Genomic DNA, 23,245 nt, shown 5'->3' with positions numbered 1-23,245 from the left:
AATCTACTACAGGTTAATGGAACGCTCGATGGATTAATGGAACGCTCGACAGAAAAAAAAACAGAAAATCTAATTTGGGATACATAAAAGATGCTAAAAAAAGCTTGGACACAATTATACACAAACTGAGGAAGCCTGCACTGGGCTAAACGTGTTTTGGTTATTTGACTATCCAGACGACCTCAAATTTCTTTGTTATTTTTTGTATGTTTTAATATTTCAATAAATGTCTATCTTGGAACCTTGGTGGAATTACCCTACTTCTCCCACAAAGGGATACAGAGTATTCATCCTTTACCATCATAGAAGAGGGGTGTGGATCTCCCTAAGGATCCTGAAGTGCTACACACCAGAGCCAGGTGTCACTGTGGCTCTACTCTTGAGAGTGTACATGTACATTTACTGATTTATAAGAATTATCTGCACTATTTGTGTTCCCTCTGTTTTTTTTCTTTACAGAATCTGTATATCTAAACAGAGGGAAGTATATGTATTTTTTTTTTAATTCTTTATTTTTGTTATGCATAGATGCAAATGCAGACAGTCTTACCGTGCCACGACAGCATCAGCAAGCAAGGAGAACATATAGTATGCAACAAGTATGTGGCTTCAAAATGGCTGCACAATTAATATTTTGTGATAGAACAGGCTAGTTACACTTGTCTAGATTCAATTGCTATATGTTGTGAAATAAAACTGTAGAGAAGACTTGGGTGGAGCAAGGCAATAGCGTAGTATACCACCCCAGACTGTTCTGAGACATATTGGGGACATCCTTAACGACCTGCAACTTACAACTTATGCAAATGCGATTTCAGTTTATAGACTTATAATATAGAGATAAACATATGGTATAGGCAAGGAAGAGAAAGGGAAATAGTGTGGATATGTTACTGAGCAAGAGGGAGCATGTTGTAAACAGTGGAAAGGAACATAACCTGCAGCTCAAACATGGCGGTCAGCCTATCCCCTGTACACTGAATTCATAGTGCCCCATGGTATGGGTCTCCATCCTCTGAGCCGTCGGAGTCAGCTGCGGGTTCTGGTTCAGCATTTGCTTCCCCCCTTAACTCTCCTTCTTGATTCACCTCCCATATGTGTCTTCTGATGGTGCAGTGCTGCCAGGTTAGTCAGCATTCCGCCGTGTACACAGCTGCTTTTCTGATTCGTCGCCGATGTAGCCTTTGCCTTCTCTGTTTTTCTGGGACCTTGATGGCAGTAGCCTGATGACGTGGGGTGCGTCTGATCAGTTTGGAGGAAGCCTCTCTGGGCTGCGAAGCAGGTAGGATCAGCTTGCTCTTCAGCTTTTTCCAGAAAGCAGCGAAGAGGGCTTCCAGGCGGTGATGAAGAGTGGATGTCTCTTCGTATGACTCCAGGTGTCATGTGGCGTCCACCATTTTACAGACATCTCTGCAGTATCTTCGGCATATAATGCAACACCACGATTTCCTGCTAACTGTTGGCAGTCGCCAGGGTGGGGACTGGGATCAGCCCCACCAGTCCAAAGGGAGGGCAGCAGGGCATCAATCTCATGCTTGGGGCCATGCCTGCGTCTGTCCGGGAGAGCGGCCGCCTCTCCCCTCCTAAGCGCCTGCTAGGCCTCCTTTTGCTTTGGCCACTAGAGTTCTCGAGAGGACTGCTGGGCATAGTCCCTGATCTCTCTGTCACGTCGTGATACGAAGAGTAAGCGCCAGGCTTAGAAATAGTTGCTGTATTGGTACCAAATTTCGATTTTGTACAGTGTGTCTCAGGGAGCACCCCAGAATCACGTCCAGTCGCCATACTGGTCAGGCCCCACCCCTGTATATGTATTTTTTAAGCTCCGCCTGTTTTTTTTTTGTGGTTTGTTAAAAAGAGCTAAATTGGCTATCCCTGGAATCCCAACGCACTCTTCATCTTTCCAGCCTTGTGCATAAGAGCTTTTCTGGGAAGCTCACACCCTACCTGAGTAGAATGCTCTCCCCCAGCTGTTCCCACCTCATATAATCTCCGATCCAGTACCAGCACAATATGTAGCATACCGCAATACAAAAATAAAGTGGCTCGATCCTCCTTTTCCTACAGAGCACCGCAATTATGGAATAACCTGAGGGACACTGTCAAATCTTCATTCAATCTAAAATATTTTAAGAGATATACGGCAATATACCTCAGCACAGAATGCACCAGTCATGGTTAAATATATTTATTACCTGTTATGTGTTAAATTTATATATCTATATCTATATATATTGTTTATATCTTGTATTTTTTCTGTATCCTATTGTAACAATGCAGTGTTTTGTGGACCCAGGCCATACTTAAAAAAAAGAGAAATCTCAATGTATCCATCCTGGTAAAATATTTTATAAATACGAAACCATCAGATCTATTTCTGGCATTCCAACATGTCAGGCTATTTCGTGAAAGGTTCTTTACAAGAGAGATCAATCTTGACGCAAACCCCTCTCCTTTGATCATTTTCTAAACAGTTGTCTGAGCCTTTCATGTGATTGCCTACAATATGTCCTTCCAACAATATATAATTCTTGAACAGAGTATTAATAATTGGGTGGATCTTGTGCCTCCCTACTGGTCTATGTATGCCAATAAAGTGGGATAGTCTGAACTTATCTGAAAAAAATTGTGACTTAATTCCTTTTGGAAGGTCATAAGGGCTTTTCAGACTGCTTTTAATTCTCTGTAGCTAGGGGATTGATTCTGGTCCACTTGATTCCAGATTCCTCTTCCCATGATCTTTTGATGGTGAGCACTTCAACCCTGTTTTGATTTGTTGGCTGTGGCAATCAAATAATTCCTTTCTATGAAGAAAACGCCTGTATATAGAAATGGCATGCTTACCCACCAGAGGAGATGAATTCTTGTTGATGACCAAATTTGAATGACGGAATTTAGACTGTAAATATTTGTTTTATATTCTTTTAGCAGACTGAATTGCAATGATCAAGTTCGAGACCTGGCCCAATTTACTGCAGGGACTGAACAAGTTTTCTTTAGACAACATTTCTAAATTTCTGTCTTTATATTCTATTGTTTGTCTTAAGGAAGTAGTAGTTTCATGTTTCTAGTGTCTATCAAGATTTCCAAAAACAAAACTTTGTGTAGGAGTAAGATGAGATTTGACTCTGTTTATGATCCACCATGGTCTTCTAAAAAGGAGGATACTGTTAAGTTGATTTATTTTTAATTATTTTCTGATTTTGCCACAAGAATCCAATTGCCCAGGTAAGGGACAATGGAAATTCCTTTTTATCTTAAAGTTGCTGTTAGAACCACTAAAGTTTTCATGAATTCCCTTGGAGATTAGGTTAGTCCAAAAGGAAGAACTTTAACCCATTAAAGACACATGACATGCTTTTATCCCAGAAGTTTGGTCCTTAAGGGGTTAAACAGATAATGAAAAAACATCTGGTCTTTCCTTGTGGCAAACCTTAAATATTTTAGCCTCTTGATATTGGTAAGTGAAGATCTGCATCCTCTTAATCCAAATATGCAAGAACATCTAATTTCCTGACCAGTTGACACGCTGTCACAACCGTTTCCATTCTGAATTTTTTTGTCACCAATTTGTTCACTTTTTTCCAAATCTAAGATTGGAATCCATCTGATTTCTTTACTAGAGAAAGTCTTGATAAATAACCCATACATTTTTCTTGATATGGGATCTCCTCTAAAACATTCCAACTGTTAAGGAAATATGAGAGTCTGCCCCCCACAGGCCTGGCATCAGAACTTTCTGTCTTTTCTGTTTCTGCAATGTTTTGTCCTGTGTTTTTTCTTTTCGTCAAAACTTATGTTGTTACCTGAATATTTTCTTTAAAAAGATTAATCTAAGGTCTGCTAAAAAAAAAGTATTTTGTTATTGTATTGATTATTTTTATCCCGTGGTAATGCTTTAATTTCTTCTGCCATTGGTTTTAAATGATCATCTAGGGATGAACCAAAAAGATGTCCTTCCTCGAATGGTAAATCACATAAGGAATATTGTGAAGGGGCGCCTGCTGACCAGGAACAAAACCAGGTAATTCTTCTTTCTACAATAGCTAAGCCCATACTTCTAGCTTCTAAACTAAGACTTTGAGTTGCAGAGTCACAGAAAATGTGAAGCTAATTTAACATTCTGTAAAAGTTTAACTTGTTCTTCACCTGTGTCTTTTGACAAAGCTTTCTCCAATTTCTCTAGCCAAAGTCTATGTGCCCTGGCAATCAAAGAACCTGTAATCAAGGCTTTAGACTGATGCTGAGACTTGAAACATTCCACAAAGCGATTTCAGACTTTTAGTCCATTGGATTCTTCAGGCTAGCTGTACTACCAACAAGGATAATAGTCTTCTTAACTGAACTACTAAAACATCTATTTTTGGAATCACATAAATGATTGCTCTTCTTCCTTTAATGAAAAACACTTAAAGGGACACTATATTCACCAGAACAACTACAGCTTACTGTAGTTGTTCTGGTGAGTATAATAGCTCCTTTCAGGTATTTTCATGTAGACACTGCCTTTTCAGTGTTTACATTGCCCCTAGGGACACCTCCAAGTGGCCACTCCACAGTAAGCAGCCCTGACGTTCAGCGTCCCCTCCTCATAGAGATGCATTGATTCAATTTTGGCCCCGCCCCCTTGCCAATTTTAGTCAAACCAATGCTTTCCCCTATTTTCACTTTAGGGTCAGGAATACATGTTTGTGTTCCTGACCCTATAGTGATCCTTTAATTGTCAGGATTTTTGCATTCATGTGTCATGTGTTTCTTCATGTGTTTCTTTAATTTAAGATGTAATAGGAAATATTTAGCTTTCTTTTTTTAGAACCTTCCCTCTCATGCCTCCATAGTATAGCACACTTCTTTAATGAGTTTAAACAGGGAAAAATACAGACTATAACCTGTCTCTCAGTGCACATGCAGTAAACTGTGGATTATTGGGGGGAAATCCTATTTTATATCTAATGAATGGGATGGAGTGAACACAGGTCCGGCACGACAGCTAGGTGAACTATAAGTACCCTAAGACTTCCCCACAGCAGCCACGCCTCTTGCAGATACAAAAAAAATTAAATTTAAATCACTTCTTTAATGAGTTTAAACAGATTTCCTTAAAAAAATGGAAAAATCTTCTGAAGATTCAGATGAATAAGAAGAACTATCGACAGACTCATCCAATTAAGACGAGAGAGACCTTGTTCTTTTTTTTCTTTTAATCGTAGAACATTCCGCCGAATCTAAGGATCTTCAAATGTTTGTTGCCAACTTTGTTCAAATCAATATCAATAGTTTCTATTTTCAGATATAAAAGTGCTTATTTCACAATTAAATTTTCACTTTTATAAATGGGGATTTTAAAGGTATACTCCACATCCATACAGCAATTGAGCAAGCAGAAGTGCTCTGTGGGTGTGGAATGGTCCTTCAAGTGCACAGGGCGAAAGGTGATGCACGTGCGGCATCAAGACCGCACCAGGATGTCTACATGCTGTCACAGAGATATTTAAATCTTTAAGGAGCCTCAATTAACTCAAATTTTGTTGGTGAGCACCACAATCCCTTTGCATATGCGCACACACGCTTTGCCACCTGGATAAGCCTTTCTGGTTAGCAGCAGGATTCTCCTTTATTTCCTGAACTTGGTAGGAAGGAGGAGACAAGGAAACAGAATACAAAAAAGTAGAACTCACGTTTTTCAGAGTTCCACCAGATCTGCGAGAGAAAAGCATGTTCACCAACTCTGGGCTATAGCAGTTCCTCAGCCTGCCTAAGCCCTAAACTGTAAGTACCCTAAGACTGCCCCACAGCAGCCATGATACAAAAAAAATAAATTGAAATCAAAAATGGGAAAAATACAGACTATAATCTGTATCTCAGTGCACATGCAGGAAACTGTGGATTATTGGGGGGAAATCCTCTTTTATATCTAATGAATGGGATGGAGTGAACGCAGGTCCGGCACGACAGCTAGGAGAACACCGGCCCGGGGAGCAGTCTCAGAGGGAGGGGGGGTGGGTGAGAGGCCACAGAGGGATGGGGGGGGGGGGGGGGGGGCGGTGAGAGACCACAGAGGGATGGGGGGGGGTGAGAGACTACAGAGGGAGGTAGATATAACCCAGCGGTAATTAACCTGGTCCCTACCAGTTTGGGATTTCAGGTTGGCGGTGGTGGGTTCTGCAGAAAATGCCCAGTGGGACACACACTCCACCCCTCATAGACGCTGCACCCTTCACACAGGATTAAAAAAAATATAAATTTAAGTACATATTTAAAAAAAAAAAACAACTCCTTAAAAATAAATAAATACATTTAAAAAAAATCATACTTGCGCTATAAAACTAGTTACTGCTGCACTGGTGAGCGGTAAGAACATTTTACCATCAAGTAAGATACAAAAGTGGGCAGTAGGTATTAAAAGCTTGACTACCCCTTGTGGTGTATCACCAAAGATACACCACACCCCTGGCCTAACCTTTTAATGAAAATGTTCAGGGGTAAAATGACTAGACAGCCACTTAAAGACAAAAAGACCTAAAGTAATTGTTGTGTTAAAAATAAATATAAATCTTAAAACAGGAATTTCCCATTTTAGAGTAAGATAATGTTTTAACTATACAGAAGACAATTGAATAAAACTTTGCGATGGGCCAACAATAACAGTCCATAGAGAACTATGCATCAACAAATACTATTATATATTTACTATATATTAATAACCACCATCTTATTTTGCAAATCTATACAAAAATTACACACTTTAATTCAATAATTTTACAATCTAAAGAAAGCATGGAAACTACAACACTTTGCTTTCAGATTATCCTAAGTGAACCTAGGAATGGATAGATTTCTTGTATATATAAAGTCTCAAAGTACATTTGAATTTATACTGGTTTTGTTATCAATAGCACCAACATATAGTGCATTCAGAAAGTATTCAGAACCTTTAATCTTTAAATTTTTCATGTTGCAGCCTTATGTTACAATTGTTTAACCCAGTGGTAGTCAACCTTTTTCTACCTACCACCCACTAATGCATCTTTTTGGTTGAAAAAATTTCCTTACCGCCCACCAGTTTTCGCGCAAGTGCAGATCAATTTTTAGAAAGGAGGGTGTTTTAAAAAAAAAAAAAAAAAAATGTACGTACATTTATCTTTTTATTTCTACTTAATGCATGTTTATAATGTTTTTAACTGTATAAAGTTTAATGAGAAAACAATAAAGTAAAATGAAATTACCTTTGCTAGTGATTAATGAGATCCTTGAGGTTGATGCTGCAAGACAAAATATTTGATATCTGGTTCGATTTTCGTAAGGAACAAACGAAGGTCTCCTCTTTCGGTGATATTCAGACGACTTCTCTGTTTGCGCATAACATGATTTCTAATCTGTGCGTCAGCTCCCCTGCCCACCTTTTTTCTTTTTTTTTTTTTAACCTTCCTTATAGCAATGCCCAGAAGGAAGGCTGAGCAAGGTATCCCACTTACTATTACTTACTATAGCCCACTATAACAGACAGGCACACATACATACATACATACAGACACACACACACACACAAGACACACATACACACATACAGACAGACAGGCAGGCACATACATACAGACAGGCACACATACAGACACACACACAAGACACATACATACAGACACACACAAAGACAAACACATAAGACATACATACAGACAGACACAAGACACACATACATACATACAAAGACATACACACACAACACATACATACAAAGACAATACACACATACATACACACACATAAAGGCAGACACAAGACATACATACAAAGACACATACACACACACAAATTATATTTAAGTCACCCTCCTGTTTCCTACCTTTAAGGTGCAGGAGGGTGACTTTCCCTGGGGTCCAGTGGTGGCTCAGGTGGAGGGGAGTCAGAGTTCCCACTCTGACTCCCTCCTCCTCCTTCCTCCCGTGCGGTCTGTGTGTTAGCTGGGAGGAGTGACGTGCAGTCACTTCCTCCCAGCTCTGTGTGATGTAATCACAGGGGGCCCGGTCCCGCTGTTAAAGCGCCCAGCGCTGACCGGGCCCCCTTACAATCCACATCCATCGGGTAGCCATGACAGCATGGGCCACCCGATGGACCCCTCCATATGCGGCCCCGGCGGTTTGCTGTGCGGGCCGGGGCCGCAAGTGGTGATGGCGGTACCCGGTCGCAGTGGTACCGTCGGCTCGCGCCCGCCCACTCTGTCAAAATTAGAAAATCCCTACCACCCACCTGGAATCCTGAAACACCCACTAGTGGGCGGTAGGAACCAGGTTGACGACCCATGGTTTAACCCATTAAGGACGCATGATGGAAATTTTCCATCATGCTGATCCTACCCTTACGGACGCATGATAGAAAATTTCCGTCATGCAGTATTTTTCCAGCAGGGTCTATTACCACTCTCTCACCTGGGGCCTGAATTAGTGGCCCCAGACTGACCGATGTCCTGTTTGCAGAGCTCAAAGTGAGCGCTGCAAACAAGCCTTTAAATGGGGATTTAAATCCCCACTATTACAATTTGGTGTGATCAGGGTTAAATCCCTGCTCACACAAGGGAGTACCAGGTATCAATGGAAACCTGGGGCTCCCCTCCATCAGCTGGGGAAAATTTTAATGACCCTAGCCTTTTTGATTAGCTACATGAAGTGCTGGAAATCAGTGTGGCATGTATCTGCTTAAATAGGCATTTAAATGCCTAAATTTAGATTGTGGAGCAAGCAGGGTTAAATCCCTGCTCACACCAGGAACCCCAGGTATCATTAGAAACCTGGGGCTCCACTCTGTCAGCTGGGGTAATTTTTAATGTCCCCAGACTGACAGCTGAGCTGCATGCAGAGCTCAAAGTGAGATCGGCATGCAGCTTTTTAAATGCGGATTTAAATCCCCATAGAGCATAATGCAGTGTGAGCAGGGTTAAATCCCTGCTCACACTAAGAAACCCAGGTATTATTAGAAACCTGGGGGTCCCTTCTGTCAACTGGGGCAATTTTTAGTGGTCCCAGACTTTTTGATGAGCTGGATGCAGTGCTGAAAGTCAGCACTGCATGTAGCCCTTTAAATTCACAAAGAACACTGCAGCTGAACGATCAAGCTCAGCTACAGTCATTCTCTCAAGTTATTTGGTGTTTGGGAGGTCCCCAGGGTCTGAACAGACCCTGGAGGGTCACCCTCTATGCCCCAATGCCATTCTGATCAGTGCTGGGCTTTTTCAGTTGCCAAGCACATATCGCATTGCATTGGGCATAATGTCTTCAATGTAAGAGGAGACTGCAATACTAAAAAATAGCCAGTTGATTGCTAGCCTGCTCAAGTGCTCCAAAGTGGGACACCGACGCATCAAAACCTTCCATGAAAATTCACACTTTTAAAAACCTGAACTTGTCACGTCTCTTTTACAGCACTGTAACTTCACAAAATAGTGTCTAGGTCATACATTGGGCATATTGTTTTACTCAGAAGATGTAACTGAGCATAACTTGGGGATTTTTATGATGGTGGTACATATTAAGTGTAAGAAATACTCAGCAAAAATGCAACATATATGTAAAAAAATAATTTTTTAGCCCCCTCACCACAAACATTGACATGAATTGGTGAAAAAATTGTGACAAGTTAAGGCACAATATACACCATATAAGATACCCTTGGGTGTCTGCTTTATCAAATGAAAGCCCTTTGTGGGGTTATTTTAACAGTCACACTGCTATAGTACCCTAAAATGACACATAGGCCCGTCAAATCCATCTATGGAAATTCTAACTATAGAAACTGAAATAGCCTTGTCTCTTATATGGCATTGTAGCTTCATAGGAAATACAATGGGGGTATCATTATACTCAGCAGATGTAGCTGAACACAATACAGGGTTCTGTGCAGGAATAGCACATACCAGCTTTATGAAATACACATTTCAAAAACCTTGTTCTATGTGTATATGCCAAAATAGAGAAAACAAATACAATTTTACTCCAATATTTAGCAGAGATTGGCAATGAAATGGTCACGTGTCAAACTAAACTTAGTTAAATAGCCTGTGATGTCTACTTTATATAAATATATATACTTTTGTGTGGCAATTTTCTTTTCTGTGTTGGATACTAAACCTACAAGACAAACATACCAACTTCTAAAATTGTTGCAAATTGAAATTTTATTTTAGACCTTGTATTTTGTGACCTGAAACTTTCAGAATAAGCTGAAATCCTATACATATGATGTACTCTATAAATCAAGACACATAAATTAATTTATTTTGAATTACTTTTTCTAAGCTGGGCATATTATGCACACGCTATTATTGGCAAAACCAATTTTTTGGCATTTATAAGTAATGAGAATGTATCTATGTATATGTGACATCAAATTAAATCCCTCTTTGCCCTCTAAAAATTATGTATAATATGTGTTGGTGCAATAAATGACAGAGATGCAAATTGCGTTTGAACAAAAACAGCAAAAAAAAATGCAAAAATGGCTTTTGTCCTTAAGCGTACGACAAGCTTCTGAAGCTGTGTCCTTAAGGTGTTAAGGTTATAATTAGGGTTACACATGGGATTACGTTATGGGCTAGGATTGTGGTAAGGGTTTATATTAGATTGAGGTTTAGATTTGGGATTAGGATTTGATTTAGAATTAGGGCTTGGTTTGGGTTTAGGGATTTAGATCGCTACTTTCCAAAGATATACATATGGGGTATATTTGTACTCAGAAGATGTTGCTGAGTACAGCTAAGATAATTTTATGACAGTGGGACACACGAGATTTAAAGTAATAAGCATCAAAAATACTATGAGTATGTAAAAATGAATACCACATACTTTGAAACAAAATGGTAACAAAATGTCACTTCAATAAAGCTTACAATATTTTATGTGAGAGTCCACACGGTGTCCACTTTTGTAAATGGAATGCATTGGTTGCGTAATTTAAATATATGATCAACTAAAATGCCCTAAAATGAAACAAAGACCCATCGTCAATTTGCCATTAAAAAATAAATTAAAAAAATGTACTGGGGCAGGTATGATTTTTGCCCTGTATTTTCACAAAAACCTGGCAGGAAATATAGCTGAGAATAATTTAATGATTTAATTTACAGTAATATATATTAAGTTTCCCAAATTAACCACTTAAATACATTGTGTGTATAAAAATGCAAAAAAAAAAACAATATGATAAGATTTGAAAGAAATTGGTGCTAACATAACTGCATAATAAAGCTCGAAATATACCATAGGACATAATGCATTTATGGGTAATTTTAACTGTCAAACTACTACAATGCCCTAAACTGTGATATAGACACATCAAATCCATTTATCAAAATTCTAATTGTAAAAACTGTAATTTTTTTTTTAATTTTTTTTTAAAGACATACATTTGGGGTATTGTTTTATTCAGAAGAGTTTGCTGAGCATAATTATGGGGTTTTGATCACAATGGCACATACCAGACTTGAAAAATGACCCCAAAAAATTTAATGTGTAAGTAAAAAATGCAAAAAATAAAAAAATAAATTACCACAAAGTTTGACATGAACTGGTGAAAAAATGCCATCACGTTAAGGCACAATATACACCATATGAGATACACTGTAGTGTCTACTTTCACAAATGGTAGGTCCTTGAGGGATAAATTTAACAGTCAAACTGCTACAATGCCCCAAAATGAGACTTGCCCCCAATCAAATTCATCTATCAAAAGTATCACTGGGAAAACTGAAATGGTCAGGTCTTGTCTTTTTTATGGCACTGTAACTTCACAGGATAGTGGCAAAAGCATAGATTGGGGGTATCATTTTACTCAGTAGATATGGCTGAGCACAATAAGGGGTTATCTACAGCAGTAGTATACATCAGCTTTATGAAATACACATTAAAAAACCTTGTTTTATGTGTGTATGTTAGAAATCTGAAAAGAAAACACAATTTTACTACACTATTTAGCAGAGATTGGTGGCAAAATGGCTACGTAAAAAGTGTCAGAATACCCTTAGGTAAATAGCCTGTGATGTGTGCTTTCCATCTGTGATGGCTATTACAAGACAAACATACCAAATTCTAAAGTAGCCCCACGTTACATTTTATTTTAACTTTCAAAATAAGCTGAAATCCTAGAAATATTATGTACTCTGAAATTCAGAACAACTAATTGAATATTTTTCAATTACTTACATTAAGCTACACTTATTATACACACATTATTATTGCCTAAACTGTGAAGAAAAACAATATTTTTTTTTGCATTTTTTTTTTATTTTAAATACATAAGAATTTATATATGTATATGTCACATCAGCTTAAAGCCATTTTTGCCCTTTTAAAAAATGGTATATAACATGTGTTGGTGCAATAAATAAGAAAAATGCAAACTGAGATTGAACACAAACAGAAAAAAATGCAAAAATTGCTTGTGTCCTTAAGGGTAAGTCCAGTTTTTGAAGCTGCGTCTTTAAAGCGGCACTGTTATGGCCGAATCCCGTTTTTTTTTTTTATCCCCCCTCCCGCCTCTACTACATCTAACTGGCCCCATAGTCAGCCCCAAATCCACCTATATTACCTCTTTTTTAATCTTTATTTTCTGCCCCCATCTATATTCAGGGCGCCGCCATCTTTGTCTGGGTAGAGGAAGTCCCTGTGGGGCACGTCATCTGCCCACACTAGACAGACTGTGAGATTCCCGCACATGCCCAGTTAAACACTTGGGCATGCGAACGGGAATTTCATCTATTCATAGAATTGTCAGACTAACAAACTAACACTGAATATCAGTGTTCGTTTGTTCGTTCAGTTTATTACAAGGAGGGAGCTACTGGCGCGCAGCATCCTCCTTGTAATATGTAAAGATAGAAGCGGCTGTGCTCCCCGCCACTTCCTAAACCCCCCAATGTCCTCCCTCACTCTATGGGGGTCAATATGACCCCCATAATAGCATAAGGGAGATTAAAATCTCCCCAATGCCCCTACTCGCTATACCGCGAGTAGGGGCATGTCCACTAAACAGTGAGCGGCCTGTGGCAGTGGGTGGGGGCCTTAAAAAACAATAAGGGGGGAGGGACCTACTGTGCCCCCCCAGCCCCCACCACTAAGCGGCGGGTGGGAGCCCTAAATAAAAATTCATCTCCCCCAATCAAGGTGACTAGGGGTCCCAAGCCCCTAGTCACCCCCACCCAAATAAAACTATCACCTAACTGTAAACAAAAATTAAACTTACCATTTGATGTCTTCTTTTTTCTAAAATCTTTTCAGCCCCCAAAAAGGCCCCCAAAAAAGCCATCATACCCGTCAAACTTAAAATAAAATAAAAAACCTGAGCGCAAAAAAAAAAAAAAGAAAAAAAAGACTGCCGAAAATGAAAAAAACAGACGCTAAAAAAATTAATCCATCTTCACCCATGGAGGGCTCCGCGCAGAGGTCTCCAGGGCGAGGCAAAGCGTATAAAGCCTTGCCCCGCCCTGCAATTTGGCTAAGAACACTCTGATTGGTTGGTTTAAGCCAATCATAGTGCTCTTTGTCATTTGTCAAGCCATCCAATCAGAGTGCTCTGTGTCATTTTACACAGCATGGGGAAAATTCCAAAGAACTTTCTCACGCTGTGTAAAATGACACAGAGCACTCTGATTGGGTGGCTTGAAATCCATCCAATCACAGTGCTCTGTGTCATTTTACACAGCGTGGGAAAGTTCTTTGGTATTTTCCCACGCTGTGTAAAACGACAAAGAGCCCCCCCCCCCCTGATTGGTGGGCTTGGAATCTAACCAATCACAGTGCTCTGTGTCATTTTACACAGCGTGGGAAAGTTCTTTGGAATTTTCCCACGCTGTGTAAAATGACAAAGAGCACTCTGATTGGCTTAACCAATTGCAGGGCAGGGCAAGGCTTTATAAGCCTTCCCCCGCCCTGCAGAGCTCAGTCTGCAGAGCCCTCCCTCCATGGGTGAAGATGGATTAATTTTTTTTTAGCGTCAGGTTTCTTCTTTTTCGTCTGTTTGTTTAGGGATTCGTCTGTTTAGATCGCTTTTTTAGGGCCCCCACCCACCGCTCAGGGGTGGGGGTCAGTGGGGAGGACATTAGGTCCTCCCCCCTTTTTGTTTTTTAGGGCCCCCACCCACCGCTCAGGGGTGGGGGCCAGGGAGGACAGTAGCCCCCCCCCCTTATTGTTTGTTAGGGCCCCCACCCACCGCTCAGGGGTGAGGGCCAGGGGAGGAGGACAGTAGGTCCCCCCCTATTGTTTTTTAGGGCCCCCACCCACCGCTCAAGGGTGGGGGCCAGTGGGGGAGGACAGTAGGTCCCCCCCTTATTGTTTTTTAGGTCCCCCCCCTTTCAGCCTTTTAGCAGATAACTCCCTGATACCGTGGTAATTAGGGAGTTATCTACTAAGCGGCTGCAAGATGCAGCCACAGCACGAATAGGATCGGAGTTTCATTCATTCGAATTAAATTGCGATCCGAACAAAGTCCCGAATTGCATCCTAACACGAATGGAGAAACTGTTCTCATTCTGTTACGATGCAATTCGGTAGGTTCGCCGGCGTTCTGTCTAAGTGACAGGACGCTCGGCAACACTGACAGGAAGCATTGCAGGGACACGGAGGAAAGGTGAGAATTGTGGGAAAATTGCTCTGACCAGCGTAAATGAAGCACACTTTGCTCCTCCGCTGGTCAAAGCTGGTCAAGCGGAAGAAACCTTCATAAGGCAAAGAGTCCCTACTTTGTCTAATGATTTTAAAGAAAACTAAAGAAGACGGGAAGAAAAGAAGAACTGATCCTGAGAGAGGGGGAGAAGAGGAAGAGATTGAGGAAAGGTAAATTCGGCATTACAGTGCCGCTTTAAGGGGTTAAATAATTTGTGTCCTCATTAACCCCTTAACCCCTTAAGGACCAAACTTCTGGAATAAAAGGGAATCATGGCATGTCACACATGTCATGTGTCCTCAAGGGGTTAAGGACACATGACATGTGTGACATGTCATGTTTCCCTTTTATTCCAGAAGTTTGGTCCTTAAGGGGTTAAACAGGACTATTTCAGATTTTTAATGGTGTGTCCTAGTGGCATTATTAAGCAAGTTACACAACAAAACACCTCATAATAAGGATTATTGCATTGCTTTTCCGATTCATTTTTTTTTTTTAATTTTTACCGTTATGAGGATGAATTTCCGGATTTTTTTTTACGGATTTTTTTTCCGGATTTTTTTTTCCGGAGTTTTCCGGATTTTTTTTCCAAATGTGTTTGCTCATTTACATTTCTATATTAAACAATAATTTTTATACCATCAAATTAAGAGATATGAACAGTGTGAATTAATTACAAAAAACGGATAATTGTAAAGAAAAAAACATGCCAACAATAATTATATATTGTTTACAACCAGGTTTCTAAAAGTATGTACTAGATTGTAACAGAACATTTACATAATATATATTATACATACACACAATTAGAGCCACATCCATTACTTGTCTATAGCTATTAGTATTATAAGATAACATGCATGCAATCATATTACTTACGGCTACTGAATAGTGAAATATAATAGCAGCCTTTCAAACAAATCATAATTCTTCATGAATGTTGACAATACACTGCTTTCTAACAATTATTTGAATACTCCATTTAGCAAGAGTATTAGTAATGCATGCAAACAGTGATTAAGTGTGGATGTGAATAAAGTGTTCATTACTGAAATGTGTTTGGTCATTGAGGTCGAGTAAAGAATTACAGCTTTATTAAATCAAATGATATTCTTCTTTCTTTAATGAAGCACTTGGTGTGCATTAAAACATTTCATCAGTGGAAACTATTTTTGATTAGTCATTGGTCAATCGTTTTCATGTTAAAACAACAAAATAAATTAATTAAACGTAAAGGCAGTGGGATCAAGGCTACAATGTTATGATATTTTCAGATATGACAGTCGAATCATGATACACATATTTATAAAACCTGATGTGTATTTCAAAATCTACTGCGTTGCCGGACCGCGAACGCTTTCACCCGACTTCACCAATAGTGATGATGCCTAACAAGACTGAAACGATCAACTGGTGTTGCTGTGTCACTCGTGCAGAGGGAACTTGCTGGCATTTTGGATCTGGACTGCCCATATGGGTGGGACCAGTCTGATATGCTTCAGATATATTCTCTCTGTAATGAGCTAAAACCAGGTTGAGATCTGAGCGGGGACCCACCGAAGGGCAGGCTATTTCAGCTGCTGTCTGTTCTCAGTACACTCTTGCGCCTTGTTTTTTGCTCTCCCTCTCCCCTGCCAGCTCTGCAGGACCGCAACTTGGCAAAATGTATGATGATAAAAAACAAAAACCTTTTTTTAAAAAAATCAAATGTCTTCAGGAAGAAGTCTCTTTTGGAGTCCGGCCTCTGATATACCCCAAATGGCGCCGTCCGCACCCTGTGCCAAAGCGGATCCTAACGCTACTTCTTGACATTGACATCATGTCGGAATGTGAATAGGTATTGCGTGCCTCCATGCACCTCCAGGTACTCCAATGTTCAGCCGCGGCCATCGCAACACACTGTCAGACAGACACACACTCATTGACACACACACATTCTTGCACACATTCACATCATTCCCTGCTCCTCACTGCTCCCTCGCACTCAGTTTAGTGATGCCTGGTGCCGGAATATATGATGTCATATTCCGGCACCCAGCATCACCACAGACGGCTCACGTAAGGGAACAGTGAGGAGCAGGAAGACTGAGCTCCCTTGCTGCCTCCAGTGTCCTGCTTCCTCCCCGGCCAGGTAAATATTAGCAGAGTGGAGAAAGCAGGTGCCTACTCTGCTTTAACACCAAGCATGTACACGCGGCTAGCCAGGCCGCAAAAAATGTCCATTGTGAGTGCCTGGACTTAGCCCCTTAAGAACACATGCCATGTGTGACATGTCATGATTCCCTTTTATTCCAGAAGTTTGGTCCTTAAGGGGTTAAAGGGACATTATAGGCACTCTGACCACTTTATCTCATTGAATTGTCTGGGTACATTATCCCTGTTCCCTTAATCCTGCAATGTAAAACATTATTATTTAAGAGAAACTGCAATGTATATATTGCAGGGTTAAACCTGCCTTAAGGTACTTTCTACCAGACAGCCACTAGGTGCTTCCTTCGGTTTCATGTAATTTGACCCTGTGAAACGATGCGGACTATTCGCCCGCTTTGCATGACTGTAACCGCAGGCGGTTCCCTTATTTACCACTATAATGTCTTAAAGCATAGAACTTAGTAGGGCTAACCATACAGATATCTTAGCCATAATTTTATATAGTTAGTAAGAGATCCTCTATTTGACATATATAAATAATTGAGAATACAATATAAAATAAGGATTGTCTTGGAAGCAATAGTTTTGTGTTTTTTATATTTATTATATAAAAATATAAATATAGACATATAAAATCCATTATAGCAGAGTTTATAAGATGAAATTAAATGCTTGCAAATATCATTAATAGGTTAACATACCCTTCTGAACATGTCATCATGTCAGCCTCTCTGTCATTTTAAGATGGAACAGCGTCTGTCTCCAAGTCTCTCCTCTGTTTCTTAACATTTTAAAAGTACACCTATTTATACCTTAGGTGTCGTCATTCTAGGGTCACCATAGTTCATATATGAAAAAGTAACTTGTCTACTTTAAATCAATTTAGGACCTCCCTTAAATTGGCAAAGATACAAGGCCATAACTAAAAGCAAGTGCACACGTCATGGAAATTTTCCTGACTTAGTTCAAGATGGCATCTTAAAGTCTGAATAGCTTATCTGTTGTTTATACTAAGACATAAGTGCATAGTCGTGGGAGATTCCCGGATTTGGGGAAGTTCCATTAACTTGGGGTTACCACAGTATATTGTGTACTGAAAGAGTCGTAGCATAGCCTTGAAGCTTGTTTATGCATTATTGTTATTGTAATTCGTCTGGGACAAAATGGCGCAAACATATTAGGTTATTGCTTAAAGAATCGTCTATGAAAAACATGTTCCATTTCTAACACCTTGTCAATTTGCAATATCTCTTAAAGACAAAGTACACAGTTTAAGAAATACAAAATTTCATTCTAAAACTTGTAATATTTGCATTTGCCCATAACATGACGACACCCAGTGTCCCAATCCCAATAGGAAAGCATTTATTCAATGCTTTCCCATGGGGAAGGCCTAATACACATGCGCCACTGGCCGCACATGCACATTGCGTTTCTCCTCAGGAGGAGGCAGAGACGGAACCAGCGCCCAAGTGAATTCAAGGGATATTTGACCGCCACGGGGGTGGGGTATTCCTAACAAAGTGTTCCTTTAAAGTGTACCTTTAACCATGCAGCCTCTATTCAACTTTCCCCATTAGACCAGTAAGAGTACCAGTGTGCATGATGTAAGAGTTCCTTAAGCACACCTAACATGCAGTGTCCAATAACAATTTTACCAGGTTGTACACAGAATCTTTGAAAAGTGATTTTAGCCCCTGCCAACACACAATGAAGACGAACAGGCAGTTTTCAAAGATACATAGGTGACTGATCATTAAATGCACGTTATCTGTATGTAACCTAATGCTTGTCAGATATATATAATTAAGCAGCCAGTGTTTCATCTGCACTTTTTAACCCTAGCAGCTCTGGATTTAACATGTCTAGCAAGTTTATTTACTAAAGTGAGTATCCAAAGTGGATTTCAAACTTACGGTCAAATTAGCTGTCCTGGAAAAATGGCTATACTTCACAAGAACAACTTTTGTCCCTACAGGTATTTTAATGTAAACACTGCCTTTTCAAAGGAAAATAAAATGATAAAACTGTAACCAAAATAAAGTCAGATTATGAGGGCAAGGTTAATTTTAAAGATTAATGGTGTCGAAATCAAAGAAAAACATACCTTTGGATATAGAAATCGGTTTTACAGCCATTCTTCCAATGAGACATTCTTTAAGCATGGAATCATAATTCACCCAGCGATGAGTCTGTCAGAAAAAAAAATAGACATTAACACTTTATCTAAAAGTAACTTTTTTGGTACAGACAGACATGTCTTTGTTATTTTTCTCTGACTGTCTGAAGTTTTGTTGTGGATTAAATTAAAGGACCACTATAGGCACCCAGACCACTTCAGCTTAATGAAGTTGTCTGGGTGCCTGGTCCAGCTAGGATTAACCCTTTTTTTAATAAACATAGCAGTTTCAGAGAAACTGCTATGTTTATATTAGGGTTAATCCAGCCTCTAGTGGCTGTCTCGTTGATCAATCTGTTAGGTAACTGTGCCAACAAATAGACGTTCTTAACCTTTATTTTAAATTGCTGCCAGCCGTTAAGTGGTGTGAGTGTTTGGAAATAAAGGACTTTCACTTATTGCTCCTCAGGATTAGAAAGTGAAAGTAGGAGGAAATAAAAGAGATTTAAAGTGGCCGTCATGCTGTCTGTGCAATCAGTAGTACATACACATTGTATAATCTTTCATCCCTTCCCAGCAGTAAATTAAAGGACCACTCTAGGCACCCAGACCACTTCAGCTTAATGAAGTGGTCTGGGTTCCAGGTCCAGCTAGCTTTTACCCTTTTTTTAATAAACATAGCAGTTTCAGAGAAACTGCTATGTTTATATTAGGGTTAATCCAGCCTCTAGTGGCTGTCTCGTTGACAGTCGCTAGAGGCGCTTGCGTGCTTCTCACTGTGAAAATCACAGTGAGAAGACGCCAGCGTCCATAGGAAAGCATTGTAAATGCTTTCCTATGAGACTGGTTGAATGCGCGCGCGGCTCTTGCCGTGCATGCGCATTCAGCCGAAGAGGAGGAGAGGAGGAGGAGAGCTCCCCGCCAGGCGCTGGAGAAAGAGGTAAGTTTAACCGCTTCCACCCCCTAGAGCCCACCCTCATGGCACTATAGTGCCAGGAACACGAGTATGTTTTCCTGGCACTATAGTGGTCCTTTAAGCAGTTTTATTGAACATTAAAAAGTGAGCAGAGGAAAGCGGAGACAAGGGCCAAACATTCCATTCCAAGGATAAAACAACACTCTAATGTGTCCCATGCCCACTGGCTCCTTCTTACGGTTAAACCATTTTTTAAAAAAAATTCTTTATTTTTGTGGTGCATTTAATTAATACAGACGCTTGTTGTGCCACAACAGCAATAACAAGGGTGAGGAACAGCGTTTAACAGGCTTATGGCATAGAAAAGTACTGCACACATTTTTAAAGTTAAGTTAAGTAAAGTAGCAGGGTCACATGCTTATCCAACATATCTCAAGTGTGTGTATAGAGTCGTCGTCGCTTGTAATCTAGACATATTGGTAATCTTGCTTAATTAGGTTGAATAACAGGCTTTTAAACTAGGCAAATGCTTGTAAAACTAAGAGTATATCATGCACTATGCTCGTTAGACTAGACAGCAGGTCCTAGCTTCAGCAGACCAAGTGCGCTGTGGCTAAGCAGGAAATAATGAATTACTATAAACATGCTTGGTACTCATGCGTGATAGGAGTTGTGTGGAGTTAGAGTCCCAAATGAGTGTGGTAACCACAGCACCGTCGTTCAGAGTCAGCTACTCGTCAGGTGGCTCCCGTCAGCGCGGGTAGAGGTGATATATGGCATGGGGGTTGCGGCTGGGTAAGGAGTGGTGTGTGCTCTCCGGGTAGTGTTAGTCCCAGGGTCAGTTCATGCCAGGTAGGTCTTTGCCGGTTCTGGAGGTTGGGTCTTTTAGTCCCTGGTGGAGGCTAGGATGAGGTCGGAACAGGGTGTCGCCAGGTTACTCGGAGTAGGGCCTCTTGCCACTGCTTGTCGTGGGGCTCTCTCTCCTACGCTGTTTCCCTCAGGGTTATGGCTGTGTGATGTTTCCACTGACCTTTCCAGCTACCACCATTGTACAGGGTCTGTCTCGGCCCCCTAGCAGCCTGCCGCAGCGGAGTGCGGGGCCGTGTTTCTGACAGGGGTCTTCCGGCGCTGCCCGCCATCTTAGGTGAGCGGGGTTTGCGTGCAGGTGTTCGGGCTTGCGGGGCTGCCATAGTGGACCGTGATGACCCCCAACAGTCCAAAGGGGGGGGGCGGGGGGGGAGAGGTTCTGCGTCTGCAGGACTTCGGGACTGGAGGACCAGCCGCGTCCCCAGCCCTGCATCAACTGCTAGGCCGCAAGTCGGACCTGCCTCGGCTAGCGCCTCTGGAGCACCGGTAGTGTCTCTGTCCCGTTCCCAAGTAGGCACCAAGTAGGCGGCTTGGTTGGAGCTCTGGGTGCATGCGGCTGCTCCGCATGGCAGTCAAGCTCAGCCCCAAAAGACTAACATTTGAAAAACCACAATATGAGGGATCAGCTTTTGGAGTGCTGAGGGGATTCCCTGGGGTCCAGTGGTGCTGCAGGGCTCCTGGGCAGCCGGTCACCGGGCAGGCAGGCTGGCGGGCGCGAGAGGGAGCACTCTCCCCTGAGTGCTTCCTCTTCAGCTCCCTCGCGCGCCGCATCGGATATATATGTTTATGTACATACTATTTGATATTTATTATTCTTTAAAAATCCAAAAATATTAAATCTTTATCTAGTAGAAAGAGAAGCCTAAATTACACATTCTCCCCAATTCGGCACAAATGCCACCATACCATGTCTGAATCCTGCTTCTAGCCATATTAGCACAAAGATCATCCTACAATATCATGATCACACGGGGGAGCAAGAAATCTCAGAGGTTTTGTTGCATACCTATTGGACAGGTTTTAAATGCGAATACTTTACTCTTAACTGGACTCAATTCCGCCATGCACTAAAACATGAAGGATCTTTCTCATTACTTTGAATTATGTTTTCTTGAAGATTGCATGTCTATTTAGCATACAATGCAAACTGGGCTGACATTTCCATAATTCCGACTATATATATTAACAGGTGAACAAATTGATGCTATTTTAATGTACTTTACATGTACTTAACTAGTGCAATAATTTTTCAAATGCAAAAAGTGTTAATATTAAAATTGGGTAAATACAAAACTACAAAACTAGTGCAATGCTTTTGTGCTTGTTTTTTTTTTTTTTTTTTAATTGCAGCTATCATATGTGCTTGACATCCAAAACAAGCTTACATTTCACATTAACGATAAGATTGAGTGGCTATTTTTATTTGCGCTGTTAATCCATTTAAAATTTCCAAGTAGTTTCAATACTGCCATCACAGCTCTTTACCAATCCGCTTGTGCCCAGATACTTATCCCTAGTGCAGACCCTTCTGAATGTAGGGTTTCTGCATATGCGGACAACCTTATTATCTGTTCTCCTTAATTTTTCTTACGGATCACAATATGCGGTTTCATTTCATGTTATATGTGATATTTGTAAACACCTCTCAGATACTTTCCATCTACAGTTTACCTCCTTCTCTATCACTTGCTTGGGTATAAGGATTACAGTCGCTCCATCTACTCTATCAGGGTTATTCATAAAACAACAGATGGACCCAATGTTAACATGTTCTTGGCTTTTTTTTGGAAAGTTATAGAGCTATAAGTACAAGTAGCACTTTGCTGTTTCCAAATATTTTTTTTCCAAAATTAACGCAAGTTACATTACATACTTACATAACTGAAAAGAGACTTGTGTCCATCAAGTTCAGCCTTCCTCACATATGTTTTTGCTGTTGATCCAAAAGAAGGCAAAAAAAAAAAACGAGTCTGAAGCGCTTCCAATTTTGCAACAAACTAGGAAAAACTTCCTTCTTGACCCCAAAATAGTAGTCAGATATCTCCTTGGATCAAGCAGCTATTTCCCCACTAATTATAAATTATATCCCTGTTTATCCAATTGCTGTTTAAACATCTGTATGGACTGATAAAACCACCTCTTCAGACAGAGAATTCCATATCCTTATTGCGCTTACTGTAAAAAAAACTTTTCTTTGCCTTAGATGAAATCTTTCTTCCAGCCTTAATGCATGGCCTTGTGCCCTGTGTATAGCCCTGTTTATGAATAGATTTCCAGATAATGGTTTGTACTGGGACCGAATATATTTGTATAATGTTATCATATCCCCTCTGAGGCCCCGTTTTTCCAAACTAAAGAGATTTACATTTTTTAACCTATCGTCATAACTAAAATGCTCCATTCCTTTCATCAATTTTTTAGCTTGTCTCTGCACTTTTTGTAGTGCCATGATATCCTTCTTTAGAACAGGTGCCCAAAATTGCACAGCATATTCAAGGTGTGGTATTACCAGCAATTTATAAAGAGGAAAATTATATTTTCATCCT

At 40.4% G+C, this 23,245-nt stretch overlaps 1 protein-coding gene across 1 annotated transcript in view; it reads right to left on the bottom strand.

Moving 5' to 3' along the window:
- The window catches only part of LOC134587017 (cytochrome b5 reductase 4), a 267,126-nt gene that overhangs the window by 187,571 nt on the left and 56,310 nt on the right, over positions 1-23,245 (bottom strand). The window contains exon 4 of the mRNA XM_063443061.1: positions 18,905-18,989. Coding sequence (XP_063299131.1) covers positions 18,905-18,989 — 85 coding nt within the window. The remainder of the gene's footprint in view (positions 1-18,904; positions 18,990-23,245) is intronic.

Source organism: Pelobates fuscus, chromosome 2 (genome assembly GCF_036172605.1).
Source record: "Pelobates fuscus isolate aPelFus1 chromosome 2, aPelFus1.pri, whole genome shotgun sequence".
NCBI classification, from domain to species: Eukaryota; Metazoa; Chordata; class Amphibia; order Anura; family Pelobatidae; genus Pelobates; species Pelobates fuscus.
Note: the sequence above shows the minus strand (reverse complement) of the source record. Positions and strands in the feature narration are given on the sequence as shown.